The 10,862-nt window shown below is 40.4% G+C and overlaps 1 protein-coding gene across 1 annotated transcript; it reads right to left on the minus strand.

The window, feature by feature from the left end:
* Window positions 1–6,200: 6,200 nt before the first annotated feature.
* ovca2 (OVCA2 serine hydrolase domain containing) lies at window positions 6,201–9,312 on the minus strand. Its single transcript, XM_005752347.1, has 2 exons — window positions 8,920–9,312; window positions 6,201–6,966 (listed from the first exon to the last, which is right to left on the minus strand). The coding sequence occupies exons 1-2, from the start codon at window positions 9,071–9,073 to the stop codon at window positions 6,443–6,445; spliced, it is 678 nt and encodes a 225-aa protein (XP_005752404.1). The 5' UTR covers window positions 9,074–9,312; the 3' UTR covers window positions 6,201–6,442.
* Window positions 9,313–10,862: the final 1,550 nt, after the last annotated feature.

Raw genomic sequence — 10,862 nt, forward strand, 5'->3', positions numbered from 1 at the left:
TACCTCCCTGCACCGTAAAAGCCCATGTGCTGAGAGTTAAAGAACAGCACATAAACTCTTACTGTTAAGGGCTGAGAAGTCGCTGCAGGTCAAACTACATAAAAGGGAACATACCACAGCTTGCTTTGGGGGTGACTGGTTGGGGTTGTAGCTGTAGCACATCCTAAGTTGGCACTGGGCAAGAGGTGGAGTACATCTTGGACAGGCTACTGAATCCGGGCTAAAACAGAGAGACACTCACACTCACATGCACATTCCGCAAATGAATCCAATATAAAACAAAAGAAAACAAACAAAAATAAATGCAGGACATCTTGCTGGTATGTAAGTATACCAACGGAGAACAACAAGGCGCAGTCTTCAAGTGACAGCGTTCAAGTGTTTATTCTTCAAGCATATTTCTACAAAAACAGATCAGCATGTGTCTACTCTAAGTCATTCTACTTATTCTGAATTGAGTACCACTCACGTGTGGTCTTCTAATATGCAAATCATAGGCATGAGGAGAAAACGAAGCTTTACACTGCACAGAGAAAGTAGGCCAATCAGGAGTTTTGAACCTTCTTGCTGTGAGGTGATGCTGCTAACCAATGCACCCCTATTTGTACGAGCAAATGATAAAAACTTCTATTCCCACTTATTCCTACTAACAGTCTTAGGCCCTGTTTTCTTTTACACTTTCAGTCTAATGCAATTATCAAACTTTGTTGTTCTTGCTGTTGTTATTCCTCTGCACATATCATCTTGGTCTTGATGACCACTTTTACGCTCCACGCCTCTTCATAACTGTGCATAACGGCGCAACAGAGTTGACTTATAAAAAAAAAGAAGAAGTGAAAACATGCCTCTTGCTCTCCTTCTGTGTGTGTCTATCTTAAACTGACTCCACCACAGTCCTGCCTCATGGCCATGATGACTAATATTTACCCCAGTAGTGTCAGTTAGGCACCTATAAGGACAGCCAAACCACAGCTGTCCACGCCAGGCCCCAGCCACAGCCTCTAAAGCAGCACAGTAAAGCAGACAAGCAGACAAATGCCTGCAGATGACATCATACATCAAACGACCGCTGCCCTAACTCAAGAAAGCCTCGTCCGTGTCCTCAGTTCACCTCTGTACCTCCTTCTGCCAAAAAAAGGGGAAAAAAAGAACATTAGCACATCCTGTGATCATATTTACATCTGGTATTACAGTTACAGAGTCAACCAGACAGGCTCACACTGAACAGGTTAAGCAGTCACAGGAGATCCCACCTGGGACTAACTGTTTTTCAAGGTGCGGGGATCATCCAGCCATTATTCAAAGAAATAATAATAATGTGCAGTAAAGTTGTCACAGTTCTGGGCGCATGACTGGAAGGAGGAAATAATAATAATGTGCAGTAAAGTTGTCACAGTTCTGGGAGCATGACTGGAAGCAGACAGGCAACCAAGCAGCCGCTGGCCCCAGCGGAAGTACACTTTCACCCACACAAACAAGAAAACCACAAAGTAAGGGAAAACCAGAAGTATGCAGTGTGAAACCAAGGAATAACAAATGACCAAATCACACACTTATGAACATGCACGTGCACTCCCAGACATAAACACCCGCTGTGCATTGTTTGGGCCTCGGAATCACACGACGCAGATTTTGTCACTGTGCGCTTTCATGTCGTTAACGGACGACAACTGAGTGGCAGCTTTCTGTTCTTTAAATAGCAATTCAACTGACAGCTCTAAATATACTCCCTCTGTTCCCTCTTTAATATGTCAGCACACGTGACAGGCATCAAGCACACCACTTCTCACATCACAAGGGTCCCTATATTGAAATAAAGTATAGTAAGCGTGTATGTTTTATATGTATACTAGATCTTTTAAGATTTGCATGTTTCATGCTTTCATTTTCCTTTAAAGGTATCACCTTTCACTTTTCTCCTGTACAATATGATCTCAAATAAACATTCCCATGAATGTGAAAACCGCAAAAGGATCCACTTTCATGAGTAAATCATAGTATGGACTATGAGTCTTATAGAACTCACATTTAAAATATAAATATTTAGTTGCATTCAAGAAAGCTGGAAGTTTTCTTCTATTTCTTGTTCACAACAAACAAGAAAATGGACACATGCCATATCTTTGGAACACATCCAGTGTTATATCACCCCGTTCTGCACCAACATACCAATGTAACTGTGCAAACACACATGTAAACACTTGTAGACATGCATATATTTATAAGAACTATATTTATAATAATTCAACATCAGATTTGATTTTCGCAGAGGAGTGAAAAAGTTAAAAATCCAAACTCTTCACAAATCCCTCTGTTTCAGCATCTTCTCATTGTTGGGATCAGAGCAACTGAGATTATAAAGATGATGAAAACAAAACAGATGGTGAATGGCTGCCAAAAGAAGGGGAAAAAAGATGTAAATCCAAAAGTTGTAAGCCAGATAATAAAATCTCAAGTCCTCAGCTGAGTGTCTAGTAATCACAGGTTATTCCACGCAGAGCTGTCAGCGGTGGAGGCTGTAATAACAAGGCAGAGTTGGTCAACTTTGTCAGTCTCTGGATGAGCATGGGCCATGGGATGACCAGGCTCATTGGAGTTTAAGTACAAGTCTTATATAGGGGCCACTGCTGTCCCGCCCCTTCTTCTGTCTCCCATAACAACAAACGCTCCATAATCAAAATAGAGCCCCATCTGTGCTATGACACACCCCTGTGCCCCCTGCTCCATTCCCCCAGCCTCCGCCGAGGGAAAGAGGGAAAAAGTGATACTTAAGTTGTGGCAACCCCCCCCTCAAAAAACAAAAAGCCTTGAATGTACCCTCACTCTCCCTTTTTAACCACAGTGGCCAGAGTGGGGCCGAGTAAGAGAGGGAGATGAGGAGGCAGAGAGTGTGGATGGCTCCACCCTCGTGCGTCTCTGTCTCTCATTCCATTATTTCCCGGTTGTTGTGCAACAGGGGGAATGGATTCCTGAGACGAGAGTCACGGCTCTGTTGTAAAACTTACTGGCAAGAGTGACCCTCTGTGTTTTTCTTTTACTGTTTCCTTTGCTCACTCACTCTCTCCGTTCATCTCTACTTGTTATCAAAACCATGTGTGTGTGTGTGTGTGTGTGCTGTGAGGTCTTGGAGGGACACAGGGGCCACAGGGGAGCACGGGAGAATGAATATGAGGACTACAGTGGTGAAAGGAGCCGTGTGAGAGGCTGTAAGAGATCATCAGATGCTTGATGGAGGTGGTTTGTTGTAAACACAAGGCTGATTGATTAAGAGAGTCAGAGTGGGGCTTTTCTTTATGAGAAGAAGCCGAGGCTAAAGATAAGTTAAGCAGTTTTAAAGTGGAATTTAATCTCAATGAGGCAATTCAGCACTTACATGAGCCCACGGTTGCCTGGTGTTTTGGGCCGAGAGGAGATTTCCGAGACATCCAGACAAACAAAACTATTTTTGTCCATGTCATAAATGTAACAGACACGGCGATAGGGTATGGTGCACCCAATGCCGATGACATACAGGATGTGTACGGGAGGAGGATGTTGACTAGGTTTCGAAGCGAGGAAGAGTCTGGTGGGAGATGAAAGAAAAGGGAAAGGAAGGGGGCGAGAGAGAGCAAGAGAGGTAGAGAGGAGAGAACGCACATCTGGAAACAATTGAACGAGCACAGGCTGACATGCACATGCTTCTGCTATAAAAGAACAATATGTCCTTGTCCTACACATTTCCCTGTGCGCATAAACCTGTCTGCACGACACCTTCATGCACCCCGGAAAATCTGAAACAACTAAACCGATCACTGAGCTACATCCTCTCCGGATGATTTCTTGTTAATTCCTTCACAGATGTATAGCGTTAATTAAAAGTGGGAGTAAAGCATTGCCCAGTTCACCGTGGACCTTTCTTAGCACAAAGGTCTTTTTGTAAGAGGGAGCTTTCATTGTGACACAGCCGCCTCGATGCAACACAAAAGGGAAGAATTTGTGCAAAGCTCTTATGCAAAATATTTCCCAAACATATTAAACTGAGGTTTTTTCTGTCACGCTGATATAAAATTCCTGTCATAACTTTCCAGAATCATGGCGGAGTGTACCCAGATCCTAAAAATGTCAGCCCTCTTTTGGTGTAGTGTTGGTTTTAAAATAGTTGTAGAAGAGGAAAAATTGTTGTAGAAGTTATTCTTGAATTTACAGGCGTAAAAAAAAAAGTATATCGACATTAGTGTATAGTGTGAAATTTATAACGTTCCTTACTTCCCTTTATATGCTCTTAATATAGCCCATTAAATGTTAACATAAAGGCCTTAGTGATCATCAAAGTGATTTTTGTGTCACCTCAGTGTGTGGAATATCCCTGCTGATTGCAGCATCTGCAGAGGACTGACATCTGAGGGTTTGGTAACTTTCATCAAATTCTATACCTGCAGCTTACATATAGTCATGTGCATCAAACCTGCTTCTATAGGAATTAAGGGGGTAAGTTACAGTCAAGGAATGCTGTTTAAATGTATTAACTGAGCACCACTATACAAGCAGATGTTTTGGCAGTTTGCAGGTCTGGAGCAATCAGGTGTGTGTTGCCACAATGCCAAAGAGGAAATACGTCAGCAAAGGGTCTTAGAGAAGCAACTGTTTCTGCTCATCACTCTGGGAAGGGCTATGAGGCCATTTCCAAACAATTTGAAGTTCATCATTTATACAGTGAGGAACATTATTCACAAGTGGAAAACCTTCAAGAGTCTCTAAACTTCCCATGAGTGAACGTCCCAGCAAATTCACCCCAAGGTCACCCCAGGAGATACATCTCAGACTTGACAGGCCCCAGTTAGCATGTTAAATATTAAAGTTCATGACTGCAAAGTTAGAGAAAGACTGAACAAGTAAGGCCTGTTTGGGAGAGAGCCTCATCTTTCTAAAAAGAACATGGTAGCACAGCTAATGTTTGCAAATTGCACAAACCACAAGACTTCTGGAACAATGTCCTGTGGACAGACAAGACAAAACTGAATGTTTGGCTATAATGCAGTTTGGTGGAAAACAAACACAGCATTTCAGCACAAACACTTCATACCAACTGTCAGCACAGTGATGAAGGGATGGTGACTTGGGTTTGTTTTACAGCCACAGGACCTGGGCACCTTGCGCTCATTGAGTCGAGCATGATCTCCTCTGAATACCAAAGTTTTCTAGAGTTAAATGTGAGGCTGTCTGTCTGACAGCTCGTCTGAAAATGGGTCATGCAACAGGACATTGATCTCAAGAACAGCAGACAATTTCAGAATGACTGGGAAAAAAAAAATCAAGGTGATGCAGTGTCCCAGTTAAAGTCCAGCTCTCAACCTGATTGAGATGCTGTGCAGGGACCATGAGAGCTGTGCCAGCAAACCTCATTGAACTGAAGCAACACTGTAAAGAAGGGTGGGCCAAAATTCCTCCACAATGATGTGAGCCAGTCATTCAGAAAACTATTATTTCAAATTATTCCTGATAAAGGGGGTCCTACAAACTCCTGAAAAATGGGGTGTTTGTTTTTCACCCACTGGTTTTGCATTTTGACCGGTCTTATTAAATAAATAATGTGCAACTTTAGATGACACCTTGATATGAAAACTGTAGAATTGAAAGAGGGTAAACGTCCTTTTTAATATAATAATAATAGCACATCTCATATCACCTCAGTGTGGAACATACCTGCTGACAGCAGAATTTGTAGAATAGTGTCCAACAGTATAATAACACCAGGGATAGACTCGGCTACTTGTGTTTTTGCGCCCCCCATCTCACCTACATCTGTCACTCTAAATAATCTTTAGAGTGCTTTGTAAATAAATTCAAAGTCATTTTAAATGACAAGGAGGTTGCTGCATGAGACCGTACATTTGTTTTATGTTTATCTAGCTTTGAAGTTTATCATTTTGGTTTGCATTTATGTATTCCTGTATGTATACTGTGTATTATCAAGTAAACATTGCTCACTGAACTCCTGTGCATCCTGGCTAGGACACTTTCATAAGGAATTGGAGAGTCAGATGTCCCTGGTTTAATAAAGAATAACTACATAAAATTGTACCGACTTTAAGGAGTGACCGGAAACTACAATACTTCAGCTAAAAAGACAAATATAATAACACTTTACTGGCACAAAGCCATGCTGCTAATCAGATTTAGCTTTTTCCAATGCTGGTGAATTAAAGCGCATCTCAAACATATACAAAGACATAATTTCATCTTTATTAAGGCAATAAATTTTCACTGAGGGTTACAATAAGGCTGTTGCTTAGCTCACAAAGCGAAACACAGAGCAGAGTAGTTTAAATAAACAGTGTGCATCTGGAATCAATTGTTTTCTCACAAGATGTTTCTGAACATTAAAAAAAAATCAACCAGCCACATTTTAGAGTTTGAGTCGACTTCTGTTAATCTTCACATAGACTTCCTGTGGCTGTGAATCTCACTGGAACCTCTTGAGGAAGTCCTGGTACGTCTGCCTGTGAGCAGATGCGGCAGGAACAAAATGACCACCAGGATGAATGAGGACCTGAGGGTCTTGGAAGGAGGGGAGGAGCTCCCTGCTCATCTTATCAGGGATCACTCTGTCCTCCAGTCCAAACACATGCAGGGAGGGCACCTGGATGGGAGAGTTGTAAAACTTCTGGTGTTGCGTACATGCGCTGCGGAAACCGGCGACGATGATGGCAAAGCGAAAGTCGAACGTCGGCTCCAGTTTTTGCTCCTGAATTGAGCACAGCATGGCGACGAAAGCAGCCCCCTGGCTGAAGCCCAGGATGCCATCAAATGGACCCTGGTCCTTCACAGCTTCTCTCACAGCTGTCACGCTCTCGTCAAGCCCCAGGCTTTCTTCACACTGCTGCTGAGCGTTGAAACTCCGAGCCTTGATGTCAGAAAACCACCAACCCCTGGGGTCCTCATCACCTCCAGACTCAGGAGCTGGATCATTCTGTTTATCTGCAACTCCTGAAAGGACAGAAGAGGAAAGTGGCTACTTTCAAAGGAAGGCAACAGAGATTTGGGGTTGATGCAGATGCTGATATTTTTGTGGGTATTTGTTTCTACTTTTATAGTCTCTCAGTTCTTCTTCAAAACATCTTTGAACATTTAGCGAGCACTAAATTGATGTGACATAATAACTCGGGCCAATGCAACTGGCTGACAGCAGACAACAAAACAGCGACTAACAGTGATATCTGGCACATATATTAGATTACATAAAACCAGGAAGGTATGTTCAGATTAAAGAAACATAAAAATTAGTTTTCAGACAACCTGTCCTGAGTTTTCAGCCAAATTCCACAGATGACCTGGTCAACAGTGGAATTTGACCTGTGGAATTTAAAATGAGAGCATAGAACAGGTAAAAAACTCTGATCAGATATAGATCAGTTATATATGCACCTATCGTAAAATCCTGTGTGAAAGTCTCAAGCCACCTCTCATTTCTTTATATTTTACTTTCAAGCAGCCAGACTTGTATATCTTTAAGTGGTCTCGAGTAATAGTTCTCCAGGCTTTCTGAAGGTCTTGCTGCAACATATTACTAAACGGCCCAGCCCTAAATTTCCTGTTATGCAAAAGTGAGCATCCTGAATATGGATGACAAAACACAACAATATGGTTGTATCTGAAAAATAACAAACTAATATAAATAAATCATTAACACATATCTAAACCAGCATTTAATCTAAAACCAATACTATAATGTTAAGTATTTGAATTATTGCCTGAAAGAATATACATACCCGTGTCAATTACTCATAAAATACATACTGATATAATATTCTGTACTGTGAGTCACCCCTTATTTCTTTGTTTTGCTCTCAAGAAGCCACACATTCTTGTCATTTTTAAAGCGGTCTTGAGCAATAGTTCTCCAGTTCTTATGAATCATTCAAGAATAAAAACAGGCACCTAACTCAAGAGATGAACCAGTGTTATATCGACACATATGAAAACAATTCTAAATTGTATCTTTAGGCACTTTGTCAGAAGAAAACACAATTTCTTTAGGTGAATTTTTGAAAAATGCCAAAGACAACAATGTTTGACAGAAATAAAAATTGTATTTTTTCACCGACAAGGTGATTTCTGAAGCGCTATCTAATCTAAAAGTTATCATGATGTGCACTGCGTCCTTAAAATTTTAGAGGAAACTAGACAAGTGGAGAACAAAAGAAGCACCAGGACTTAATAAAAAAATATCTACAGCAGTAAACAGTACCTAAAAGATCCAACAGAAACTCTTCAGTTGATCAATCTTCCCTCTAGCACCTTGAAGTGACTGTTGTTGTGATTTGGCACTATATAAATAAACCTGAGTTGAACTGAATTATTGGTTACTGTAGCCTTATTAGAAATGTTTTCAGGAGTTCTTAGAAAGGGAAACAGGGAGAAACGACTGAGGTATGGCAAATCACACAAGAACTGGACTGAAAATGAATGGCAACAGGTCATATAGAGTGATGAATCCAAACTTTTGGTTCAATTAGACATCAGTATATAAAGAGGTGGTCAAAAGAGAGGTGCAACAATGTGTGTCTTTAGCCATCTCTAAAACATGGTGGAGGCTGTGTCATTGTTTGGGGCTATATTTTAGCTGTCTTGTTAAAACTCAGGAGAATTTTAACCACACCAAATATGGCCATAGCAAACATTGAGTTTAAAGCACGTTAGAACTGAACAAACTCTGCTTTTGCCTCATATTCTGTTTTTCCATGCCTCCTTGCACACTTGCACGTTTCAATAAATCACTGCACCCAATATCTCATTTTCGTAGAAAAACTTGAATGAGAGATAGCCCAAATATTTACACAATTTACTTTAACTGGGTAATAACAACTATTCCTTAATAATTATTAAGTTCTATTAACACACAGTTAGCTATAGGCTCAGCAACAGGTGTTGGTGACCCACCTTCCGTGTTAGCTTGCTGCACACTGAGGGGTGCACTCACGTAAACCAGCTCTACGTGTTTTTTCAGCAGCTTCCGCAGAGCCCCAGTCTTCTCACGGAACGAGGTGGCGTTCTGACGGTATCCATGGATACACAAGACCCGGAGAGGTGCCATGGACAAGTCAGCCGAGCTAACTTGGCTAAAGCTAGCCCGAGAAGTTAGTTTCACTTACGGGGTCTGAGGATATTGACGTGGCTGATGAATATATGACAATAATACGCCACGATCTTATAGCTTAACCACTGTAACTCGTCTGCTGAAATACACAGCCAGGAGAAAACAGTTAATCAGTTGTTGAAATCAATCAAATGTAATAAATAGCTACAGTGTTCACGAACGTAGTCAGAGCAGGAAGGAATGATTATTACTTCCGTTTAGTCTTTTCAAAATATGACTCTTCATAGTAACCAATGGGATTTTTCTAAGAAATAATAAACAAACAAATAATGATAATACATAAACAAACAAACAAATAGCTTTTTAAGTTGAAAGTTTAGCAAAAACACACTTACTCTGTCACAAACTACATATATATTATCCACAACTTTATGTTATATCGTCACATTAGTTATTTTCATAACTTTTCAGAGGTGGTATGGTACCATCTAAAGGTTTTTGAAAATACAATCATGGGGTGAATGCTATAGATAACTGAAATAACAAAAAGAAGAGCTAACCTAGGAAAAAACTGCATATGGAAATTTCTATGAGAATTTGTACTGAAGATTCTGAAAAAAAGAATACTGTTCATGCATAACTAGGTAGTATTTGCCACTTTTTAGAGCATCTGTATGAAGATAGAAGATCGTGCTGTTAAAGGGATAATAAGTGATGAAGAGTGGTCATGTTTTTTTCAAAATTCTCTAAACTAATGCACCTGAAAACAAGGCCTGAAGTGCATAAGCACCTGCAAAAAGCAGGTAGGACAGAGAGGAAAAAGCATCACCTGGAAGTATTTTCCAGTTCAAACGAGTGTTTCATTATCATATAATTTTGTTGATCTAATGATGGTAATCATATCTTACTACGTCATTATTAAATATATTATGTTAGAGTCTAAAATGCTTTGTATAGACTGAATATATTACATTATTACAGTGACTGTAGTGACTAATGCTTTCATAGCCCATCAGATCACCCTTTCTCTCCCTCTTACTCCCTGCCTGCTTTGCTCTCCTTTGGTAGGAAATGATTTCTGATGCATACTGATGACACTTCAATTTACCACCAGCTCCCTGGTTTCTGTGTGTTGACTTCTCGTGACTTGAAGAGTTAAGTCACATGGTCAGGGATTTAGGGTTTAGGAAAAAAAGAATGCTAGGTCACCATTAAATGCTATTTGCATCCCTTTTAAAATTGCACATTAATTAATTGCATTAATTAATGCAAAAGTGTTGACAGTCAACTCTGATAAGTCAAGGCAACAAACGTTGTCTTCTTAGATGCTGTTTTTTCTGTGCTGGTCAATGGCCACTATCATTCAGCACTAGATATTCTCCTTTTGCACGACTGATCAGTTCTTAGGCAAAAAGTTAAATCATAAGACCTTTTATATTAATTGATGGATCTTAAAAGCAGAAAATTACACACCTTTTAAATTTTGTGAGGTGAATTACAAAAATTCTAAGAGCTGCCTAGAGTAAATTGTGGGAGCCCGACTCCTAAAGACACAATGCGAATTTCTTTTGCTGCAATGTCTCGAGCAGCTACTGTAAAAGTCAAGAAATTTGTGAGAACTGCAAAAACACAAAATAACAGCAAAGAATTTCAGCACAGATAAAAGTGAAATTCAAATGTGAGACTGCAGGAAGCCTGCTTATCAGAACATCTTTGAACTCCAGTGGCAGTACCATTCTCCCAAAGGACTCTGTCAAAAATTCTGGCATTGTCTTTGATCCCGAGT

The sequence above is a fragment of the Pundamilia nyererei genome, unplaced genomic scaffold (assembly GCF_000239375.1).
Source record: "Pundamilia nyererei isolate P.nyererei 1_Seehausen unplaced genomic scaffold, PunNye1.0 scaffold00354, whole genome shotgun sequence".
Taxonomy (NCBI): domain Eukaryota; kingdom Metazoa; phylum Chordata; class Actinopteri; order Cichliformes; family Cichlidae; genus Pundamilia; species Pundamilia nyererei.